Genomic DNA, 25,239 nt, shown 5'->3' with positions numbered 1-25,239 from the left:
GTAAGGTGAACTCATAAAAAGAATTCCCATCATCCTCCTTGATACCTGCCCCAGGGTATCCCTCCACCAGCCCCCATGGCATTCCAGTTAATGCAGTGTAGTATAGAAGCCAACTTGTTCTATTACAAGAGTGTAAATATTATGATTTGGGTCAAGGACTTCCTGCTTTGGTTTGGATTTCTTCTTCCAGTTAGTCAGAGTTCTGCCTCTGGGTTGTTGTGGTTGTTTGGAGGTCCATTGATGTTCTCCAAATGGTCCATCCTTCTCCTGGCTATCAGCTTTCAGCAATGAATGCCCTCTCCCCAATGGAATTCTCTGGCATCCGACTCTTGAGTCTGACACTGCCTGGGTGATCCTTGGCAAGTCACTTATCCCCTTCTGCCTTTGTTCTTCATTTGTAAAATGGGGAAAATTATAGTCCCTTCTTATCTTACAGATACTTGTTGCCGGGGGCTCAAGTGAGATAAATTGTGCAGGGCTTTGTAAACACAGAAGTATTATATAAATGCTCGTTGCTCTTATTGTTTTTGTTAGGAATAATACAGTAATACCTTGGTTTTCGTTGACATCGATTATCATCAGTTTCAGTTTTTGTCAATTTTTTCCATAAAAAAAATTTGTCTCAGTTTGTCAGTTGCCTTGTATTTCCTTGGTATGCCCATTTGACCTTGATGCTAATTCTGCAAAAACAAAAGGCAACCCACGTGTTCTCCTGCTCAGTGTGAGCAATGCATGTATTGAAAAGCAAATACACAGTAAATCCATTTATCCATACAGAAAGCAAATGAAAACCTGATAAAGCATATGGAGAAGAATATATACTTGACAATATACAAAATGAATGAGCTCTCTCTTTGGAAGTGAGATATCTCATTTCAGTCAAGTAGAAATTCTCCCATAGTATCTCAGCTGAACAACTCCTCTACATGTCAGCTTCTTTCCAAAGTCTTTCCAGATAGTGCCTTGATCCTAAGGTCCTCATGGAGGGGGATTCCTCTTCCAAAAAAAAAAAAAACAAAAAACCAATAGCCTCTCTCCCCCCTTCTCACTGTCTTCCATAAGCCAAAAAGAATCTTCAGAAAGGCTAATGCCATGTTAAATGTTCATTTATTCTTTACATTAGTCTTTTATATTCATTTTATATTAATTTCTTTTTTCTTTTCAGTATTAAACATTATATTTATTTTCTATAAAATGTGTTTTTAGTATGTATTTTGGATGTCTAGAACAAATTAATTGGATTTATATTGATTCATATGGAAATAATTGCCTTGGTTTTTGTTGGTTTGGGATTTCACCAATTGTTTTCAGACGGATTATCCAAGGTATTACTGAATCAGTAATAGCTATAGTAGTAGTAGTAGTGGTGGTGGTGGTGGTGGTGGTAGTGGTAGTAGTGGTAGTAATGGTAGTGTAGTAGTCTGTAGTAATTACATTAGTAGATGAATTTCATCCAGGAATTTCCCATATAAATGAAATCACACAGCCAGTCCTTATTCCTGCCCTAGGGGCCAGGTATGGTGCTGGGTGCTGGGTTTTCAGAGCCTCTGCCCTCAAGGATCTTGCATTTTATTGTATTAATATAAAACTATGATATGTAATATCTAAATAATATGTTGTATATGCATATAAGAAATGGAAGGTCCATGAAAAATAAAGCTAATGCGATTTCCAGGGTTGGAGGGACATCAAAGGCTTTAATAGTGATGACTCATGAGTTGAGTTTTGAAGGCATCTAAGAGGTGGAGGTAAGGAGAGGATGCATTTCAGGCATGAAGCACAGCCTGGGCAAAGGCATGAGGACAGGAGATAGAATGTCATGGATGAGGAACATTAAAGAGGCCAATTTGGCTAGAACACATAGAATCTGTGGAAAGGAGAATTGGGTCAGATTCTAAAAGTCTTGAAGAGCTGAGAAGCGGAACGAGGGAGCCTCACTGAAGCTTTTTGAGCAGGGTCAGGCCTATGCTTTACAGTTGTCCATTTGACAGCTATTTGGAAGCCAGCCTGGAGTGGGGAATGGGGAAAACAATGCAGGGAGACCCATTAGGAGGCTGTTTCATTGATCCAAGCAAGAAGTAATGAGGGCCTCAACTAGAGGTTGTGTAACTGGAGATGAGTCATTAAGAGATGTTTAGTGGAAGTTGAATCCACAACAATTGGCAACTAATTAATTATGGAGAGATGAGGGAGAGTGAAGCATCAGACCTGACCCTGGGGCAGTGAATCCGGGTGCCTGAGAGGAATTCTGTCCTTGACAGAAATTGAGGGATGTTGAGGTGAGGAGTGGGCATTTTCAGGATTGGAGCAGGGGAAGAGAGATTTCTATTTTGGCCTTGTGGAGCGAGATGCCTAGGGGGCATCTAGTTAGAAATATCTAACAGAGGGAGTTGGTTATTCAGGATGAGAGCTCAAGAAAGGGATAATGGCTGGATATATAGATCTGGGTTTTGGCTTCTTAGAGATAATTGAACCCTTGGGAGCTGATGAGATCACTACAAGAGAGGGGGTGGTGTTGAGAGAGAAGACATCTCAGGACAGAGCCTTGAAGGATACCCATGCATTATTAGGGGGTAGGAGATGGCTGAAGACCCAGCAAAGGAGAATGAGAATGAATAGAGAAAATAGATAATAGGAAAACTAGGAGAGAACAGTATTGTATCCAGGAAGAGGTGATAGCTGGCTTACAAAGGCTAGAGGGGGTGGGTCAAGAAAGATGAGGACTGAGAAAAAGATTTGGCAGTTAAGAAAAAGAGCAGTGGAAACTTTGGAAAGAGCCATTTCAGTTGAGGGATGAGGTCAGAAACTGGAGTTTATAAAGAGTTCAGAAGAGAGTGAGGAGAGGAAATGGAGGCAATGAGTATGGACAGCTTTTGCTAGGAGAGAGAGCTCAAGGGAATGGTAGGGTTAAATGAAAAAAAATTTTAAGATGCAGGAAACCTAGATGTGTTTGGAAACAGCAGTGAATGAGCCAGTGGGAAGGAGAGACTGAAGAACATGGGTGGGGGGAAATCTGCTAGAGAAGATGAGAAGGGATGGGATCGAGGGGACAAGAAGGATTGGCCTTAGGGATGTGAAAAAGGATCACCTATTTAAAAGGAAGAGATAATGGGAGATGATCTCAGGCATTTTGAGATGTAGAGAAATGGAGGGGAGGAAGTTCTTGGCATGAGACCTGTTTTTCTCAGACAAGTACAAGGAATGGTCCTCTGTTGAGAGATAAAGTGGATAAAGGGATGATGTGGGAGGCTTGAAGAGAGAAATTTTGAGCAGCCAGTTAGATAAGAATAAAAAAATTGACTTACAGCAGTGAGGGTCCATTTAAAGATGAAATAAGATGAAACCCAGCATCTGGGTAGTTAACTGCTTGCTGGTGGCCTTCTGAGGGCTTAGTCTATTGCCATTACCTCCTGGTCTCCTTGCCTCGAGTCCTTCCCTCCTCTAGTCCTTAAAATCAACCACAGTCCATGTGCAAATGATCTTAGAGAGAGACCATCTAATACAACCTTCTTGACTTCCTGAGGTGTTTGAAAAGGCTGTGGGACTTTTCTAAGGCTAAGCAGTTAGCGGCAAAGTCAGATCCAAACCCAGGTCCCAATCCAGCATTCTTTCCACCACACCATGTACTTTGTTGCCAGATGGATCTCCCCAAAACCTGAGTGTGATATTGTCACTCTCAGAAAACCTTATGGCTCTCCATCCTTGCATTTTAAGGTCCTTCACAACCTTCCATTCTAGGCTTATCTTGACCTATTTCCCCTACACATTTCACTATATTTTAAGACTGCCAAGTAATATTGTACTTTCCCATACCTGCACCTTTATTCTTATTGTTTCACTTGCCCAGAAACTTCCCCCCATATCTCCTGTCCCCTAATGAAATCTGTAAAGACTTAGTTTAAATGTTACCTTCTCCTGGACCCTGAAACCCTGAATCGGCCTTCCTTTATGGTCCTATGATACTTGGCTTGGAAATGATGGTTTTGTGGCTGGGCTCTGGGCTTCCCATTGTAACAAATGCTCTGAATTCTTCTTAACTGACAGCTTGGATCCCTAGAGAGTGGCTGCAACATCTTCCCTCAGGGTCCAGGAGAGGGTATTTTTTGATTTCCATCTTACAAACCCCTATAAGCAAGCTTCTTCCGTACCCTAATGATACCCAGATTTACTAACTTTTAGCAAAGGATATTTTATTAAAATAGTATAGTGAGAACAATTGATACAAAATATCTCCCTGAAAATCTGTGACACACTTTACTACCAGTGTATATAGATCCAAGGGAAAAGTGGGTTCCCCCTTAGAGCACATGGCAAAGTGGGTACCTCACTGGCAGTCCTCTTCCTGGAGTTCTCAAGCTCTTCCCCCTAGATATATAGTGTAGCTTTCTGCTGGGCTCCTTGTAATGTTCCGAAATTACCTTCCTTGAGTGTGCCCATTCTGTCCTTGGCCCTTGATGCACAGACACTGCAACCTGCCAGTACTCCTAGGATTACCCATGAAGAGTCTCAGTCCTTAGACTTCTGAAGTTTACAAGGTTCTCTGCTGGTTGAGGGACAGGAGAGGAGGCAGATTCTATTCCTTCTCTCCTTTACCTCCGCATCCCAGGGATGCCTTTTCAGGGACTTGGCTATAAATTGCTCTTGAATGTGAATTAGCTGAAGCAGCAACACCCAGGGAATCCCTTGGTCTTCAGTGCAAGAGGGGAAAGGATCAAATGGAGAAAAAAAAAAAGACTCCATCTCTCTCACCAGCTGCTCTTTGGAGGTTTTTGGGGGGAGGAAATTGAAGCCTTTCTCCTTGGTCTCTTTATAGCTTATTAAGTGAGTGGCTCTTCCTGGCTCAATGGTCAGTCAACTTCTCAGTCCCAAGCGGATTAAGGAGGGTTTGCTTTACCACAATGTCCTTTAGCCAGGGAATAGATTACGACCTTTTGGTGTCTCTAGAAGCTCTGAGAGCTGTGTCAAAGAGTGGGAAATGATTGATAAGACTGGATGTCTTAATTCCCCCAGGGTGACTTGGGGGCTGCTCAAAGTACATCTGGAAGACTGCTGAACTTTGCTTTGAGCATAGTTTGGGGGGGCCATGTTTCTCCCCTATTTGGAACAGAGTTCTTTGAGGCCATGCTTCCCCCACCCCCACAACTACTCCCCTCAAAAATAGCTCAGAACTCATTTCCCCCTTAAGTCTAAAAGTAACAAGCTACTTCCTTAGCACAAACACACGGATCTTCTTTCTGGTAATAGCCCTTCTAGTTCCTTCTAGCATTAGACTGGAGATCATTTCTATGTTGGGTGTTTGTGCTCTTCCCCTTTAGACCATCAATACCCCCAAGAACAAGGACATGGACAGGTTCTTTCTGGATGTTGCTTCTCAGGGCAGTGCTCAATAAGGGCAGGAGCTTAGTCCATGGTTCTAATCAGACTGAGCTCCTGCCCTTACTAGTTTGTTAAGACAGACTCGAGGCCACTCAAAAGGAATAAATTCACTACCCACCTTTCCTCATAACTGAATTCCCCACACACTGGAGCCAGCCCGGCTGCATTCTTTTGTCTGTACTTTCTTCTGTTTGCTTTCTCCCGGATGTAGTTGGCACATGTGGCCTTGCAGCCCTGGGGCCTGGGACAAGTAGATATGATGGTTTCTTTGTTTAGCAGACTCTAGCTAGTTTGGGGCAGAAGCTGGGTAGGTTTGTACTGGTGGGGATTGACTTGGGAGCTTTTCTGACTGGAGTCTCCAGCCTTCCAAGTGGAGAGGAGGGAACCAGTTTGTGAACAATAAAGGGAACCTCAATTGTTTTTGCCTTTAAGGTCAATGGTTAATGTCCAGGTAAAGGTATGACAGAATGGTGATGGTGGGGAGAGCCCAGGTAGCACCAGACTTGAATGGGAAGCCCAAGAAGCTCTTTGTTCAGAAACAACCCACCCTATAAAAGTCGAATTTCCAACTGCTTTCTTGCTCAGGTGTTAAAGGAAGCCTCCCCAGTGGAAAAGTCCCTGGCTGGGTTTGCCAATAAATGGTGCATCCCCTGCCGAGAATGCATTGTCTAGATGTGTTATATGAGAATGTACTATGTCACCAGCTAAGGAGTTGGGTCACGTTCTCAAGGGGATCAGTACCAATGGGAGTGCATGAATTGTTACTCCATCTTACTCTCTGGATTTATCTCTCTGTATCAGTGTCTCTGTGTCTCAGATTTTCTATTTCTTCCCACTTCTTGTGCTCCTTACTTCATTATCCTAATCTCTCATATTTTCACAACCTCTCTCTCTGTCTCTGTTCATTTTTATATCTGTGTATCATTCTTCCTCTCTCTCTCTCTCTCTCTCTCTCTCTCTCTCTCTCTCTCTCTCTGTTTCTTTCCCTCCCTCCCTCCCTCTCTCCTTTTTGTCTCCTTTCCATTATCTCTCCCTTTTGTCTCATTTTTTCACTATTTCTCTCCTTCATTTCCATCTTTCTTGACCATTCACCTCTCTCTATTTTCTTTTCCTTTAATTTTCCTTCCCTTCTGACTATTTTTCTCCCTTCTTTTCTGACTTGACCACAAGGTCATGTTGAAATCATAGTAAAACACAAATAGAAAACCAGTTATCTGCTTTATAGATATTCTTTCCCCAGTAAGCTACTCCCTCAAAAAACCCCAAATCAGACACTTTTGAGCATGCGAGGATTGCTATTTGCCAGGGGTCAGGTAGAAGCCCAGCCAAGTTCTCCAGTGGGATCTAGGCTATTCTAATCACTGAGTGTGATAGATATTATTTAATACCTGTTGGCTTTTTACTAGCTCAGCTAGCTCAGCTTGGGTTTCTTTTCTTGGGTGACGAGTAGCAGCCTAAATGCTTTTGTTAGCAAAATGATTGTAGTGGTTTCGATAGCTGTACCCAACTTGGACAAATTGGCATCCCTTCCCCAAGGACAGCAACCACAAGGGAGAGCACTTTCATAGTGCTGGCCTCTAAGCTCTCTCCTCCACTCCTTGAGAGGGAAGGAAGGACAGAAGCCGAGGGGAAACTAATGTTGTATATATATTCTCCAATAGCCTATTCCAAGTTGCCCTAGTGAACTTTTTACATTTTAAATCACAAATTAGATTGGAAAGGACCTCAGAAGCCATTTAGTTTAGCACATATCAGAATTATCCTTGAAACACACCAAACAAGTAGTCAGCCAGCCTTTGTTTGAATATGATTGTGTACTGAATTTGCCTCACTTTGGGCTAGTTCTAATTGTTAGAAAACTCTTCTTTTAAACAAACTTAATTTTCCTGTTTGAAATTTGGTTACTTGTTCTGTCTAGAGAAATCAGGAAAAGCAAGTGTAATGCCTTTCCTGTGAAATAGCCCTTCAATTATTTGTCCCCTACTAAGTTTTTTTTCTTTTTCAAGGCTAAACACCTCTCATTACTTGAGAGATCTTTATGTGGAGTCGACACTAGCTTTTCACCACCCTAGCTGCCTTCCTCAGAGATTGCTTCAAAAATATGGTGCTCAGAATTGAACACAATAGTTTAGCTAGAGTCCAGAGCTGAATATAGTGGGATTATTACCTCCCTAGTTCTAGAAGCTAGCTAGCTAGCTAGCTAGCTTCCTTCCTTCCTTCCTTCCTTCCTTCTTTCTCTCTCTCTTTCTCTTTCTTTCTTTCTTTCTTTCTTTTTCTCTCTCTCAATCTTCCTTCCTTCCTTCCTTCCTTCCTTCCTAACCCTTACCCTCCATCTTAGTATTGATTGCAGTGATTACATAGTATTCATCCTAAAACTGAAGAGTAGTAAGGGCTAGACATTGGGGAGTAAGTGACTTGCCCAAGGGCACATAGCTAAGAAATATCTGAGGCCAAATTTGAACCTAGGATCTCCTGGCTCTCAGTCCACTGAGCCACCTACCTATCCCTAAGACTTATCTTTCCTAACACACCCAATGATGGTTTTAGCTTTCTTGGATCTTCTATATCACATCATTTTCTTGAATTAAATTTTATTTTCTTTTATCAGTAAAAATCTACTTTTTCTACCTTCTACCCATAATTGAGAAAAAAGGAAAATAAAATCCCTGTTAAAAACATATAATAAGCAAAACAAATACTCACATTGGCTATGTCCAAAACAGTATCCTTCAGTCTGTTCTTTGAGTCCACATCCTCTCTATCAGGAGATATTTGTTGGTTTTTTTTCCATTATGAATCCTCAGGAATAGCCAGTTGGTTATTGCAATGATCAGTGTTCCTAAGTCTTTGAAATTGTTTGTCCTTATAATATTCATTTTGCATAAACTGTTCTGTTCACTTTATTCTCTGCATCAGTTCATATAAGTCTTCTTTGGTTTCTCTGAGACCACTCCTGTCATCATTTAATACATCATAATAGTAATTTTATCACATTAATATATTATAACTTGTTCAGGCACTCTACAATTAATTGGCACCCTGCTAATTTCTGATTCTTTACCATCACAAAAAGAGTTGCTGTAGATATTTTTGTATATATGTGTACCTCTTCCTCTTTCTTTGATCTCTTTGGAGATCATCAGTACTCAGTCTTTACGCCTAGTAGTGGTGTTGTTGAGTCAAAGAAAATTCACCATATCATATTGTTGATTTGTATTGAATTTCCAGTCCACTAAAACTCCCTCATCCTTTTCAGATGAATTGTCCCTCAGCTATGCCTCCCTGGCAGTGTATTTGTCAAATTGACTTTTTGAACTCAAATGTAAGACTTTACATTTGTCATTTTTATTCTCATCTTATTTAGGTATTTTTTTTGTCTAATCCAGACAGCTCTTCTCCATGATGCATTTTCCTTCCTTTCTAAGAGTCTTGTGTATCTGTACCCTTCTTAGGGAACTGTTGTGGCCTCCATCTTTTTTTTATATCAAGCCATTTTTTTTTTCAATTTTTAAAAAATTTTATTTTTTTTCCCGTGGTTACCTGATTCTTGTTTCCCTCCCCACTCCTGAAGCTAACAAGCCATTTCACTGAGTTATACATATATTATCACTCAAATTATATTTCCATAGTATTCATTTTTATATTAGAGTAATCTTTTACAACCAAAACCCCAAATCTTACACCCATATAAACAAGTGATAAATCATATGTTTTCTTCTGGATTTCTACTCCCACAGTTCTTTCTCTAGATGTGGATAGCGTTCTTTCTCATAAGTCCCTCAGAGATGTCCTGCATCATTACATTGTTATTAGTAGCAAAGTCAGTTACATTTGATTGTTCCATGGTATTTCAGTTACTGCATGTCATGTTCTCCTGGTTCTGCTCATTTCACTATGAATCAGTTCATGGAGGTCTTTCTAGTTCTTATAGAAATCAAGCAGTTCATCATTCCTTATACCACAATAGTATTCCATCACCATCATATACCACAATTTGTTCAGCCATTCCCCAATTGAAGAACATTCCCTCATTTTCCAATTTTTTGCCACCATAAAAAGCGCAGCTATAAATTTCCCATTTTTAAAAATCTCTTTGGGGGTACAAACCCAGTAGTGGTATTGCTGGATCAAAGGACTTACATTCTTTTAAAGCCCTTTGTGTTGCCACCATCTCTTTCCCAATTCCCTAGTTCTCCTAGGTTGGCAAGGAAAGATGAGATAAAATTTAGTTTTGCAAAAAAATAGAGATGTAAGGTTAGAAGTAATAGTAAGCATAAAGCCTAGGGGTATGGGGAAACAAGCCATGTAGTTGTTAGTTCCCAGCTCTGGGTCTAATCCTACCTTACTCAGTGGGGTTCAGCCCTATACTTTTAAGCTACTCTTTCCACACATCTTGTGAGAGTATTAAGTTTAGAAAAAATTCTGGTTTACCTGAAAACCATGGCTTATTAAGGATAAGGATACTAATCCCTTTTCTGAAAGATCTTTTTACAGATCAAAGGTTAAATACAAGAGGAATTTAATACATAAAACTGGAGGGCCATTTTTTAAAATAGGGATAAGCCCCCTTTCCCCCTTAGTTCACCCTTGAGCTATTTCTTAAAAATACTTTATAGTCAACTAAGAAATAAAATATGATAGCTTTATAGAGTATAGAAGTAATGCATTGAAAAGCTTAGAAATCTCATCCTAAGACATTTCTGGCCAAACTACAGAGGGCTGACCCAATTTCCTAGGATCACTTGTTCCTATTACCATCTTACCCATTATATACGGCCAGCTTCCAAGTTTCCTCCAAAGACGGTCAATTGTAACCATTCCCACCAACATCTAAACCTAGATTTTAGTGATAGGATCATTGTTTTAGAGCTGGAAGGGACCATATGGAATGGCCACATAGACAGACCTCCTCATTCTGCAGTTGAAGTTATGTCCCAGAGAGACGAGATAACTGAGGTACTTGAATTTCGTACTTAAGTATAAATCTGGGATGTACTGAGACTAGCTGAGTTCAATACAGCATGCTCTACTAGCCCTTTCAAACATGTCCCAATTATCCTTGTCTATCTTAGATTTTATAATCCTTATCTATATTTCTGGAACCACCATCTAGAGTAAGTTGGCAGTCTGTTGCCTAAGAGCCAAATCAAATTGCTTTCATATGGCCTGAGAGTTTAAAATTACTCATGACCTACAATAAAACTTTATCTTTCTGGGGACAGCTGGGTAGCTCAGTGGATTGAGAGCCAGGCCTAGAGACTGGAGGTTCCTAGGTTCAAATCTGGCCTCAGATACTTCCCAGCTGTGTGACCCTGGGCAAGTCACTTAACCCCCATTGCCTAGTCCTTACCACTCTTCTGCCTTGGAGCCAATACACTGTGTTGACTCCAAGATGGAAGGTAAGGGTTTTTATTTAAAAAAAAAAACAAACAAAAAAAAACCTTTATCTTTGTATCCCAAGGGCTTAGCAAAGCTTCTGACACATAGTAGGCACTTAGTAAATGTTTATTGATCAATTTAAAAATGTGAAAACCATTCTTAGCTCCAAAAGTACAAAAGAAGACTTTGCTGACCCCTGATCTAGAGTGTGTAAAGATCTCAGTCCCCACTTACTGAAGGATCAGACAGATTTCCCTAGTCATTGAGCAGCTGCATGAGAATCCCAGCAGAGGCTACCTGGAAATCAAGCCGTGGGATAAGATAGAAAGAAATAGAATAAAAAAGGGATAAAAGCTCCACTTAGAAGCCAGTGGTGGATCTGAACTGCATGGAGAGAGGCTAGGAAGGATATGGATAAGATGACTGAGTGAGGTTTCTTTTGGCAGACATATCTAATTAAAGAAATGTGTATTGTAGAAGCTAAAGAAAAGGAAGGTTGAAGAGTGACCAGCCACTGCCATTCTGGTCTGAGAAAAAGGATGTTGGAGGGAATAGATCGATCTTTTCATTTCCATCCAACAAAGAGGAGAGAAGCCGAGTTTATTGTCTGCACAGCAAATGTAGGCTGGTCTTTGTGAAGAAAATTTTGACCATCTGGCTCTGATTCTGCACTGGGTCAGGCTATTAAGGGAAGTTTATAATCATCCTTTCAGGAGAAATTTAAGAATCAGATATCTATTATAAGGAAGAGTTCCTTGGGGCTGTGAGTGAGGGATAGTTATTATTAAATAAGGATAATTTTAAAAGAAAAGAGCATCGATTGAAGGGTTTTTGTTGTTGTTTTTAAATGAGTCAGGCAGCTCTAGCTCTTCAGATATCTTTGGCTTCCTATTGAGGCCGGAGGCTAGACCTGATGCCCTTCTCCTTGGGTGAGTGATTCTCTCAGACAAGTAGGCAGGGACGGAGACCTTTATGTGTTCTAGATGGTGATTCCAGGAAGCAAAGCTAGTCTAGCATTTATTTATTGATTATAGCAAGTCTCTTTAGATTAGTGAAGTATTTATGTATATTTTATAAGCTTCTTAAAGACAGAGACTGATTGCTTTTGCCTTTGATTCCTTAGTACTTAATAAAATTCTCTGCATATAAAAAAAACATTGGTTAAATCTGTTGAATTTCTTCCCTTTTCTACTCCATTGACACATCCTAGAGATGCTTTGGACTAAGACTTTTTATAATTTGTGTGTGTGTGTGTGTGTGTGTGTGTGTGTGTGTGTGTGTGTACATATAGGACAGTTGTGGGCTTGAGCTTTTCTTAAAATAAAAACTTAAAGTATGTTGGTTTCCTGTTGTTTGGGGGCAGCCAGGGGCTGTGACCCAAAAGAGAGAATGTTGATCAAGCTCTGAGTCAGCCAAACATGGGTTTTCTCTGAGTGAGCAGGCAATAATAGCAGCCTGACCCACTGGCCAGTAAATACCACTCATGTGGGTGGCAGAGTAGGAGAGATGCCTCAAAGCCACACAGTCACAGTCGGGGCTGCAGAGATGTTTGATCAGCAGAAATGATTGGAGTTTTCCAGTCGGTAGTAGTGGCACAACCATCTCACTGTGACTGGGGTTGGCAGCATGTTAGAAAGAAGCATCCCACATGCCACCACTGTCTCATCCTTATATGTCTCCTAGAGGAATAAGCTTGCTGAGAGGTGATGTCTTCTCTCCATTAGCATTCTCTCTTTATTAGGCACTGTTCACCTCTGTCCTGGATGCCTTCCTACCTACTTAGCTCAGTGTCTGAGAGCTTGGTGCATTTTATTTATTTATTTATTTGGTTTTATTGATTAATTTAGAAAATTTCTCCATGGAAACACCTCCCCTCCTCCTACCCCCTCCCATAGCCAATGTGCAATTCTACTGGGTTTTACATGTGTTATTGATCAAGACCTATTTTCATATTATTGATATTTGCACTAGGGTGATGGTTTAGAGTCTCCATCCCCAGTCATATCGCCATCAACCCATGTAATCAAGCAGTTGTTTTTCTTCTGTGTTTGTACTTCCACAGTTCTTTCTCTGGATGTGAATAGCGTTCTTTCTCATAAGTCCCTCAGAATTGTCCTTATTGCTAGTAGAGAGTCCATTACATTTGATTTTACCACAGTGTATCAGTCTCTGTGTACAATGTTCTCCTGGTTCTGCTCCTTTCACTCTGCATTTATTCCTGGAAGTCTTTCCAGTTCACATGGAATTCCTCCAGTTCATTATTCCTTTGAGCACAATAGTATTCCGTCACTAACAGATACCACAATTTGTTCAGCCATTTCCCAATCAAAGGGCATCCCTCATTTTCCAATTTTTATCCACCACAAAGAGCATGGCTATAAATATTTTCATACAAGTCTTTTTCCTTATTATCTCTTTGATAATGATATGGCTGGATCAAAGGGCAGGCAGTCTTTTAAAGCTCTTTGGGCATAGTTAACTTGGTGCATTTTAAGCTCTTGTCATGGACTGCATCTTGGGGTCAACCAAAATCAAAGATAGGTGGAATAGTTGACAGTTACGGGCAAAAGATCAAAAAAAAAATCTCAAAAGCCTAGAAGGATAAACAAAATCTAATCAATGAAATAGTCTCATAGTCACTATCAAAAATTCAACTTTATAAGAACACACTGTGTGGTTGCCCAGTTGATAAATTGGTCAAAAGATATGATAAGATAGTTTTTGGATGAAGACACCAAAGTTTTATATGATACAGAAGAGTATAGTTCATATATATACCACATATACTCTTTTGTATGTGTGTATATATATATATATATATATATAAACTACACTCTTCTGCTTTGGAACCAATATTGAGTATTGATTCTAAGAAAAAGGGTAAGGCTTATTTTTTTTAGTGATGGGGGGAGCAGCTAGATGACTCCATGAATAGAGAACCAGCCTTGGAAATGGGAAATGGTTTCAAGTTTGGTTTCAGACACTTCCTAGTTGTGTGATACTGAGCAAGTCACTTAACCCCAATTGCCTAGCCCTTGTTAATTAATTAGAATTAATTCTAAGACAGAAGATAAGGGTTTATTTTTTAAATCTCTATATAACTACATTAAAAAATCTAGATCGTTATTGGTTAGAGAAATACTCATACATTTGAGATATCTCATACCTATTGGATAGTCTAAAAATGATAAAAAGACAAAATGACAAATGTTGGAGGGGACACTAATTATACTGTTGGTGGAACTGCGAACTGATCCAACCATTTTGGAGAACATCTGGAATTATGCCCAAAGAGTTATAGAATTGTGTGCCCCTTCTGACTCAACAATACCACTCTTAGGGGACTTATGGAAAAGAACACTACCCACATTCAGAAGAAGAACTACAGGAGTAGAAACACAGAAGAAAAACAACTGCTTGAACACATGGGTTGATGTGGGCATGATTTGGGATGTAAACTCTAAACGACCACCCTAGAATAATTATCAATAACATGGAAATAGGTCTTGATCGATGACACATGTTAAAAACAGTGGAAATGCACGTTGGCTATGGGGGGGTGGGGCGCAGTGTTAAGAGGAGTGGAAGGGAGAGTAAGAACATGAATCATGTAACCATGGAAATTTTTTCTAAAAAAGTAAAATTCTTCTTGAGAAGATTATAAGACATGGGGAGGGGGAAGGATAGAGTATGATCATAAAGAGGAAATAATGATTGTTCTCATCAAGTATTTAAAGAGTTGTCTTATAGATAATCTATCAATAGATGGAATCTTTTCTAGATTAGAGAATCTCTCTGAGAAATTCTCTCTATAGATAATCTATATTCTATTTATAGATTAGATGTGTTAGGTTTGGCCCGCAAAGGATGGATTAAAGAGTACTGGGTGGATTTAGACTTGTCATAAGGGGGAGACCTTTTCTGATGGTTAGGACTGCTCCTAAATGGGAAGAGATGCCTTGGAAGGAAAAAGGAAATGGAGGTTTTCTGGAATTATTCAAGTGGAAAGTAGATAGCCATTTAACTGAGTTTGTTCATTTGATCTAGATCAAGGTCCTCTTTCTGCTCCCTGTGACTTGGTATTGCCTGGGTGTGAGCCTAGTTTTGTAAGGTGATGCCAGCAAAGCCTTTAAACTCTGATAGGTGGTCCAACTGGGTTGTGATGGCTTCCAGCAGGAGCTTAGTAATGAACTATATGCCTTTTGTCTAAAGATCAATCTTTAGACCAGATTTGCAAGAAGCTCAGGGCTGTTTTGGCTGCAAGGAGACTCATTTTTCAGCCACTGACTATATCAAAGACCATCGACTAGGTTATAGAGGGATATTTGTACCAGTGAAATGACAAGTCCTTCACATGTAAAACCCAGTGGAATTGCCCATTGACTATGGGAGAGGAGTGGGAAGAGGGGAGGGAAAGAATATGAATCATGTAACCATGGAAAAATATTCTAAATTAATTAATTAAATACAAATTTTCAAATAAAAAAAATAGAAAGAAATGACAGGTCCTTGAGGTACTGAAGAATGCTTTGTCGCAAATTGTGATATATGATGGTAATGGAATACTATTGTGGTATAAGGAATGATGAAGTGCTTGATTTCTATAAGAACTGGAAGGACCTCCATGAGCTGATTCAGAGTGAAATGAGCAGAATCAGGAGAACATTGTACACAGAAACTGAAACATTGTGGGACAATCAAATGTAATGGACTTTTCTGCTAATAGCAATGTAATGCTGCAGGAAAACTCTGAGGGACATATTCGACCTTGTTCATGAAGCCTTCTTTGCTTTTTCCCAATGAGAAGTGATGGAAACTCTTCCTTGGAATGCCGGTGGCATGTAGCATCTCCCTAGTGTTGCTTATGTCTACCTACTCTCATATCATTTAGAGCAGGGAGCGTGGCTTACTCCTTTGTATTTCTCTCTTGCTCTTCTCTCCAATCACTCTTTCCCACTTGCCCAAAGACCTGCCTGAGCCCTTGGCTAAGAGAGTTAAAACAGGGGACTGAAATTGCTTAGCTCTTGAGTTCCTACATTGCCCTCTAGCTGAGTGGGCAACTCTGTTGACCAGAGCTGTGATGAGGTGAAAGAGATTAGGGGATGGACCAGTAAGTGGAACGAGACCTTGGAATTAGGGACAGTCGTATGACTTATCTTCTGACTCCATCACTCCTCCTGAGACATCCTCCTTCCCCTCGACAGTCCCTGTGTTCTTCTTCCTGGCACGATAGAGCTCCCCATAAAACAGTACCCCAAAACAAAGTCTCGGTTAGAATGCATGTGCATACATTGTGTAGTAGGATAGGGAACACTGATGAGATAAAGGGGTATCAGAGAGAAGAAGAAAGAGAAAAGGAGATGAAAATCCTTGACTTGGGAGCTGTCTTTCCAGTCCTCTGGGCTTTTTGGAAGGTCTTTTTTACTTTTAAGCAGTGAATCCTAGTGCATCTTTCCTTAGAGAAGGGGATTTTTTTAGGAATCATAGGAATAGTTGGGAGCCAGCACCTTGCAACTGAATGTGGCCAGAGTGTTCATTTAGTCCAACTGCATCATTTTGTAGCCAGGTCACCAAGATTCCGAGAGGCCTGGGGGCATTCCCCAAATCCAGGTCTTCTGACAATAAATCCAATGTTCTTTCCATCGTATTCCGCCATAATGGAAGAGGTTTCAAACTCCAAATTGCTGGTTTTGTTGTTGTTTAGTCCATTTCAGACACATCTGACTTGACTCTTCCCGACCATTTGGGGTTTTCTTGGGAGAGATACTGGGACGGGTTTGCCATTTCCTTCTCCATCTCATTTGACAGATGAGGAAACTGAGGCCAACAGGGTTAAGTAGCTAGTAAGTGTCTGAGGCTATATTTGAACTTGGGTCTTCCTGACTCGAGGCCAGCACTCTCTCCAGTCATCAGCAAATCCAGACTCAGTAAATTCTTCTTTCCATTCTTTCCACGTTGACAGTGATCTGTGAGTATTTCCCATAAGGAGGAAATCACAGAATGTCTGCACACCTTGGGCAATGTCTTGTGACTACTCCTGAGGGTCAGTGGTCAAGTTTGGGCCCATTTTTCTGCCTGGCTTCTAGTCCAGTGGTTTGTGGACTGTGGGGTGCTGTCTCAGGAGCTGAGCTTTTGCACTTCCAAATGCAATGTTTCTGGTTAGTAATTTCACTATTTTTTTTTTCTTTTTGCTTTTAGGTCTCAGTCAGTTTCTCCCCCTCCAGTGCTCTCTCCCCCAAGAAGCCCTTCCTGCCCTCTCAGCCACAGTGAAAACCCAGCCAGCAGTTCCCCCCCTGGCCCTGGCTCCCAACTACTCCTCAAGGACTGGAGCCCCCAGGCCGCCTCGCCCGACAGCCCCCCTGAGCCGCCCCTGGACAGCCAACCCTCTAGCCAGCCGGTTGAGGCTGCTAGCGTGGGCTGCTTGGACGATAAACTCCCGGTGTCCAAGGGAGAGGACCACAAGGAGAGCCTTCAGTGGGAGGCCCAGAATGGGGAGGAGGTAGCCGGCCACCCGCCCCTCGCCCACAGTCCGCCGTCCCTGGGTCCCTCGGCCTGTCTGCGGAGCATCCCGCGGGGCCGCCCCGGCACCCGCAGCCTGGGTATCCGGGAGAAGATCTCAGCATGGGAAGGCCGCCGAGAGGCCTCGCCCAGGATGAATGTTTTTGGGGAGAAGAGGGAGGGCTCCAGGGGCGACCGGGCAGCCAGTGAGGGCTGCCCCAGCGTGTTGCCCTCCCCGTGCAGCTCAGAGAAGACCTTTGACTTCAAGGGCCTCCGGAGGATGAGCAGGACCTTCTCAGAGTGCTCGTACCCCGAGACGGAGGAGGAGGGGGAGGCCCTCCCCGACCGGCTGGACAAACGGCCGAGCCGCAATGATTCCGCCGCCTTCCTCAAGGGCCACAACCGGAAGGAGAGCTCGGCCGTGCTGAGCCGGATCCAGAAAATCGAGCAGGCCCTGAAGGACCAGCCGGGCCGGGGGCTCCCCCAGCTTCCCAGCAGCTGCTACAGCTTGGACCGAGGAAGGAGAAAGACGACGACTCTGAGCACTCTGGGCACCTTGGACGAGTTGGCGGGGAGCGCCGGCGTGGGCGGCCGAGGAGGGGGTGCTCTGGTGGTCAGGGGTGAGGCGGGCCCGCCCCCAGACAGCGAGGGCCGTGGCCTTAGCAAACTGGAGCCCCCCCGAAGCAGTCCCACCCCCAGGGGGCTCCCCGAGAGCCCCCCAGACCCAGACGTGAACCCCGTCCCCAAACCCAAACGCACCTTTGAGTATGAGGCTGACAAAACCCCCAAGAGTAAGCCGAGCAATGGTCTACCTCCGTCCCCCACACCTGCTGCTCCCCCACCTCTGCCCTCCACCCCGGCCCCTCCAGTCACCAGAAGACCCAAGAAGGACTCGCGCTTCCACCGCAAGTCCCAGAGCAGGTAACGTCAGCCCGCCTGCTCTCTGCCCGCGCTGCTCACTGGGCTTCTGTTTTTTATTTGCTTATTTTTAAACCCTCGTTTTCCATCTTAGAATCAATACTATCCGTTCAAAGGGAGAAGAGTGGCTCGAGCTAGGCAGCGGGGGTCAAGTGATGTTAAAAAAGGATGATGCTTGATGGTCTGTGAGTGAGGATGTGTGCCTCTCCTCAAGCCGTCATCCTTTTTAACAGCGATTTAGTGATTTAGTGCTTAAGTGACACCCAGAAAGGAAGGGTCTGAGGTCAGATTTGAACCCAGGACCCCCCCCCTTTCTGGGCCTGGCTCTCAATCCACTGAGCCACCTCATGGATCCCAATAATTTGATTTTTTGAGGTTGAAGATAAAATAGGCTTTTATAAAAATAGATCAAATCATTCTGTTGCTGGTAAAGAACCAGATATTGCTTTGTGTTTCCTGAGTATTCTGATAAGGATGAAAGGGGAGGGGGAAGACCCTCTTTTTTAAAAGATGGGAGTCAAGGATAAAGAATGCTGGACCTGAGGACGGATGTGTGTCCCAGGTTCAGATCCTGACCTTGCTATTGCCTATTGTCTTGGGCAAGGGATGGCCTTAGTCTGATCATTAGTAAAATGAGGAAGTTGTAGTAGGTGACCTCTAAAGGCTTCTCCAGCCCTCAACGAGCCTTTGTTGGACTTATTTTGGGGGTCTTGGGCTCTGTTCATGATCCCTGAGGAGAAAGCCTTGGGCTCTGGGTCGACCTTATACGTGGACGGGGTTGACTTTTGCCCAATCATTTAAGGGGCACGATGGCCTCAGCCCTCCAATCTCTTATTTACTAATTCCTCAAATTCCACTCTTAGAGATTAATTCTTTTGAGGAAGTCCCCTTTTTAAAAAATGTGGCTCCCCATCATGAACCCAATAGTGCTGTGAATGAATCCTCTGATCTGGCTCCTTCCTTCTCAGAGGAGGAGCCTCGTGGAATCATGGCAGATGGGAAAGGAGATGCCAAAGAAGGGCAGGAAGGGGAAGTGGGAAATACTGAAAACCCACGTCCTTAATTCAGTTTGAAGAGTTAGGTCTGTCTGCTTACCAGGTTAGGCTTCTCAGGATCCCCGGAGCTGCGTTCTCTGAAGCCCAGCCTTAGTCCTTGCTAATTCCTTGCGTCCATCCCCGATTCTGGGCTCCCAGAAGAAGGTGTCAGAGAAGAGGGACCAGCACTGTGTAACACTCACACATGGGAGCCTTTGTGCCTGGAGACTGGCTTCTCAAGACCTGTCATCCCTTGTCTTCCTCCTCCTCTTATGCCCTGTCCCCTGGGCCTCCACAATCATGCTTCACTTTTGGGGGGATCCTCCCTAATCCCCCTTCAGCTGTAATGACATTCTAGTAACTACTCACAAACACAAGCCTTTGAGAATAGGCTGGGAAACCACCTCTCACAAACTTTTTTGTATTTTTTTTTTTTTTAGCCAGAACAGAGGAGAGAAATCCCAGAGGGTTGTCAAGGACCGGTGGGCCCTAATATATAAAAGGTTTGGTGACGATAGGAATAATATAGGGCTGTTTGTAGCCCTATATTATCTATCCAGGGCTTTCCTGACAACAATCCTGGGAGATGGGGAGACAAGATGGGATACTGTCCCTTCTGTCTGACCTCTCGTGGCCAGTACCAAGCCTTAGCAAAGGGCCTTTTCTGTCCTGGTGTGAGAATGATAAAATATCCATCCTGAAAGGACCTGCTGCTGCAGTGTGACTGTGAAAGCCTTTGTCTAGCCCTAGGAGCTTGGGATCTTACCTTTACTTTGGGCTCCAAAGCCCCCATACCCACCCTTAAGTATTTAAGACCATTTCTAAAGAAAAACTGACCCTTTAGGGGACTCAGAACCAAAGAGATCATTTTCTCTTTTATTTGAGGGGCTGAATTAGGATTGGTTCTTCCTTGCAGTTATTTAGTATTTCCATTTTTAAATAAGATCTGGTCATCTCTATGATTTAAATGCCGCTGGAGTGTCGTCCACAGGGTGGGCTTGGGACTGTCCGCCCTTCTCTCCCGCCTCCAACTGAATGACTCTCCTTCTTGGAATCCACAGAAAATCCTTTGAATTTGAGGATGCGTCCAGTCTCCAGTCCCTGTACCCCTCCTCCCCCACCGAGAATGGTACTGAGAGCCAGCACAAATTTGGATCCAAGAGCACTTTAGAAGAGAATGCCTATGAAGATATTGTGGGTAAGACCCCAGAGGATTGCAGAACTCGGGCTGAGCGGGAGGAGGCCCTCCAGCAAGGGTCTGTTTAAACTTGGGGATGGCGGCGGGGAGAGGGCTGTGGAATCGGGTCAGGAGACACATCGGAAACTCGAGCCAAGCTGGAATTCTTTTTTATTAATGTTCCTGCTGATTCTGGAGCTCAGGCCCTTCAGCTGAGACCCAGAATCTGCTTCAAATGGAGTCATTCCGTCTGTAAATAAAACCTGTGTGGGAGAGAGGGAGAGACGACTCGGGCTGAGAGAGCCGGGCTTCTTAAGAGGAGAAAAGGTGCCCCTGAGACTCCTCCTGTGCTGGGTGCTCCTCCAGGGGATTGGGGGGCTTGTGGGGGGAGGAAGGGTTCACCTTTCCACATGTGGGGAGCTGGCTGGGTGGGGCAGCGGGCAGGAAGGAGGCCAAGTTTCTGGGAACTGAAACCCCAGGTGTTAGGTGGCCTCTCCTTCCCCTCCCCAAGGTGATTTGCACCTCTAATTTCCTGGTGTTCTCTTGGCACACCTCTCCGACTTTCTCTTGGGTTGTCAAAGGAGAAGGCCTAGTGCCCGATGGACTGAAGGATCACTTATTCCAAAGATAATGTGTGTGTATATCATATAAGAAATACATTTGTATTTTTTTTATTTTGTCATTTAAATTTATCGAGATAATCTAGATGTATTTTTTTTTTTTTTAGAAAAATTTTCTATGGTTACATGATTCATGTTCTTACTTTCCCCTTCACCCCCCTCAACCTCCCCTCCCCCCATAGCTGCAGAAATACATTTTTAAAAATTTGCACCTGTGATTGTGTGACTTTAGGGAACTTTTGGTCTTCCTGGCTTGGGTAGCAGTACCATATTTGTGTCATAAAAAGAATTTGTTAAGATTCCTTCTTTGCTTATTTTGTCAAATAGTTTGTATAGTATTTGGATTAGTTGTTCTTTAAATGTTTGATAGAAGTCACTTATGAATCCATCTGGCCCTGGAGTTGTTTTTTTTTGTTTTGTTTTGTTTTGTTTTGTTTTGTTTTTTTAGGGAACTTTTGAGTGAGGAAATTCTCTCTTTCCCAGAGTCACACACCAGTAAGTGTCAAAGGTGAGATTTGAACCCAGGCCCTTCTGACTCTGTACTCTCCTTCACTGCCTTTCCCATCAGCACATTTGAGAGATACAAAGAACTTTGTAAGATCTGAGGGAAGAAAAAGGTCATGACTGACTAGGAGAAACAGGGCAGGCCTACGTGAAAGATTTGGACTTTAAAGGACGGGTAGGAATTTAGTAGTTCAAGAAGGGGAGGGATACCATTCCAGGAAAAGGGCATTAAGGCATGGAAACAAAAGGTATTTTCCAGAGGTCACTGAGTTGTCCAGTTTGAATGCAGCGAGGATTTCTTGGAGAGAAATACCATGAAATAAGCCTGGGGAGAGTTAGGATCCTCCTCCATCGTGAGGAGTGGAAACTTGCTTGAGTAGGTCATAGGGAAGCTTTGGAGATTGATGAGCAGAGGATGAAGGGGTTGGATCTCTCCTTTAAGGCTCTTTAGCCTGGTGGTAGAATGAAGGTCAGAGAGAAGGAAGGAGAAACCAGAAGCAGAAAAAACGATTGTAATAGTCCCTTAAGGGCAATGCCAACAGCCTGTCCTAGGGTGGGAAAGATGGCGGGAGTAATGAGAAGGGGCTGGCTGTGAGAGAGGCTCTCCTTTCTGTTTCTCCCTGGGCCTCTGCTCAGGCTGGTCAGATAAGTGTAGGATAACTAAGACCCTTAAGGAGTTTATACATCTTCGGGGGCAGCCAGAATTGGATGAGTCTGAACAATGTGGGCTAGAACAAGGGGCCCTTGGGAGAAGGCCAGGAAAATAATTGGAGGACGGTCCTGGAGGTGGGGGTGGGAAGGGGGCAGGGGGAGAGTTTGTGAGCAGACCTAGCATGTGGGGTATCACTGACTGTATAATAAAAAGCATTTGTTGGCTTGGAACTATGGGGAGTGAACTGGATAGAAGGTTAAACTGTTCTTTTTCTTGGGCAAAGGACAAAACTATAATTTTAGAAAATGAAAGCCTTTTCCCTTGTTTCTCTTTGTAGGAAGAAGCAGCAGGTATTTAGGGATCATCCGTAGAATAGGGGAATTAGTCAAGAATTCACTAGGTGGGTTTCAGAGGTCTTGTCCAGCTTTTATATTCTGTTAGTCTATAATCAGAGCAGGAGTTAAAAAGAAAATTCTGCCAAGTTTTAGCAAGTATTCCTGAAACCCTGTACTAGGTCTGGGAGTTACTCCCTTCTTTCACCTAGGATGGGGGGAAGATTATTGATCCTCTCTTTGGGGAGTCTGTGTAGCACCCCATCTGAGAACTACCCCTCCAGTTGGCACTTGAGACTCACAGATTGGGTCTCCCAAAGTGTGAAATAACTGCTGCCTCATGTCCAGTTACTCTTTTTTCCTTTTTTAACCCTTACCTTCTGCTTTAGTATCAGCAATAGGGGTTAAGTGACTTCCTCAGGATTGCACCTCTAAGACATATCTGGGGCCAGATTTGACCCCAGGTCCTCCCTACTCCAGATCTAACATTCTGTTTATTCCTTAGGTGCCCCACAGTTCCTCCTTAGGTCCACACTTCTAAAACTGAGGTTCATGATCCACCACCGGAGTATTAACCTTTCGTTGCCAGCCAGTAGACACATTAGCTCAAAGCCAAAGCATTTACTAAGACAGCAGGGGGAAAACAGGCTATAGAACATTTCCCCAGCAAAGCTAGAGCACACAGGGATGGGACAAATGGGCAAATGCCTAGAGAAGTCCCCTGGCAGTGAAGCTATAACATATATGGAGCCCCCGTGGCCAAGGGAGCAGCCCCTGCCTCCAAAGCCCTTTCTCTTCTTGTGGGCCCTCATGATGCTTCCCCCCATCCTCAGGTACCGTGTCTCTCTCTGCTGGGAAGCTCTCTCAGCTGGGCTGTCCTGCTCCCGTCCAAAGGGAGACTTCTGAATGTCAGAATTAATTCTTTCTCAAATCCCTGTCAGGGGTCACTTTCCTTGGAGCCATTTCAACTGCCCTTGCTTCCTGTTGGCTCCGGTGTCCCCTCTTTGGAGAATAACTCTGGTGCAAATAACTTCACGGGTGATGAGGATGAGGGAGGACAGAGGCCTCCCCCTTCCCGATTAGGGGTGCAAGGGAAGAGGCTAAGAGAGCTCGTATCTGAAGAGCTGGGTTCTTCTTCCTCCTCCATGCGATAGGTCACATTCCTTGAAGTTGCTTCCTGCCTTAGACTCACTGAAAGCTGGCAGGCTAGCACTCTACAGCGGTCACTAGCTGGGTTCCTTCAAAGAGGGGTCATGTAGACACTTCATTTAACGAATGAACATCCTGGCTTTCTTTTCTACCCCTTCTGGGACGTTTTTCCCAGAAAGGTCGGGCAGGGAAAATCAATTGATCAAGCAGAGAGATGAGGATTTGTCCTTTTGGGTAAACTGATGACTTCTGTTCCTTCTTCTCTGATTCTGGGGCCAGACTCTTACTGAAAACTAGATTGGTAGTTCTAGACAGAATATACCTGCGTTTCTGCAATGTATCTGGCAAAGCCTTTTATAGAGAAGATGGAGAAATGTGAGCTAAATGATAATAGGGAACCTGTTGACCAACCAGAAAATTCCTACTCATTGCTTCCTACGTGTGTGACCCAGGGCAAATCGCTTTATTTCTCTGGGCCTTAGTTTCCTCATCTATAAAATAAAGGGGTTGGATGAGATGGTCTTGCTCAGTCCCTTCTTGTGCCAAATCTATGGTCCTATGAACCAGCAAGTATGTCAGCTTGGAATGAAGTCTCTGCTTGAGTACCCCAGAGATTTGCCCTTTGCCCTGTTCTCTTCTACAGTCTTTTCCCCTTCAAGTAACTTGGATAAGGACAGACGTGGCATTTGTATTAAATCTTTTCCACTTCTTTTTAACCCTTACCTTCCCTCTTAGAATTGATACTAATCTGGCCTCGGACACTTCCTGGCTTCCAAAGCATTTACTAAGACAGCATGGGGAGAACCGGCTATAGAACATTTTCCCAGTAAACCTAGAGTGCACAGTATCCATGGGACAAATGGGCACATGCATAGAGAAGTCATATATGGACCCTAGGCAAGTCACTTAACTTCCGTTGCCTAACCCTAAGTCTTTGTGAGTTCTGGCCTCAGACACTTTCTAACTGTGTAACTTTGGTCAAGTCACTTACCCCTGTTTGCCTCAGTTTCCTCTTATGTAAAATGAACTGGAGAAGGCAATGGCAGATCAATCTCTTTGCCAAGAAAACCCCAAATGGGGTCACAGAGAGTCAGACACGACTGAAAAATGACTTCATAACAAAGGAAAAATTTGTCATTAATAAGAACTATCCAAGAGCAGAGTTGGAGCTCTGTCTGAATGCCCACTTCTTAGAGGTGCTTTTGGACTGTTTAGATTAGATCCTCTCCAAGGGGCCCTTAAGCTCTAAGAATTCTGGACTGAGGGGAACTTGGTTCTGGGCCCAGGAGGAAGGTCACTGTAGGACAGAGTTTGGCACTTTGCAAAGAGGAACAGAATCTGGGTTCTCCTCTGATTGTCTGAATTTGACTCTGGGGAGCATCTCTGGGGTCTTAGTCCTTAAATAATTGACCTAAGGCAATAGGACCACAGATTTTGAGTTGGAATGGAACTTTGAGGCCATTGACTCCAACTCCCTCATTTTACAGAGAAGGAAACAGACCCAGAAAGCTTAAGTGATTTGCCAAGGATCATTTCCGTCATTCAATCAATGAACATTTATTAAGTGTCTGCTATGTTCCAGGCCCTGTGCTGAGCATGG

General features: G+C 43.3%; 1 protein-coding gene across 1 annotated transcript in view; it reads left to right on the top strand.

Moving 5' to 3' along the window:
- DENND2B (DENN domain containing 2B) overlaps window positions 1–25,239 on the top strand; it is a 266,694-nt gene that overhangs the window by 200,085 nt on the left and 41,370 nt on the right. Inside the window, 2 exon segments of the mRNA XM_044680976.1 lie at window positions 16,954–18,174; window positions 20,267–20,403. Coding sequence (XP_044536911.1) covers window positions 16,954–18,174; window positions 20,267–20,403 — 1,358 coding nt within the window.

Source organism: Gracilinanus agilis, chromosome 6 (genome assembly GCF_016433145.1).
Source record: "Gracilinanus agilis isolate LMUSP501 chromosome 6, AgileGrace, whole genome shotgun sequence".
Classification (NCBI taxonomy): domain Eukaryota; kingdom Metazoa; phylum Chordata; class Mammalia; order Didelphimorphia; family Didelphidae; genus Gracilinanus; species Gracilinanus agilis.
Note: the sequence above shows the minus strand (reverse complement) of the source record. Positions and strands in the feature narration are given on the sequence as shown.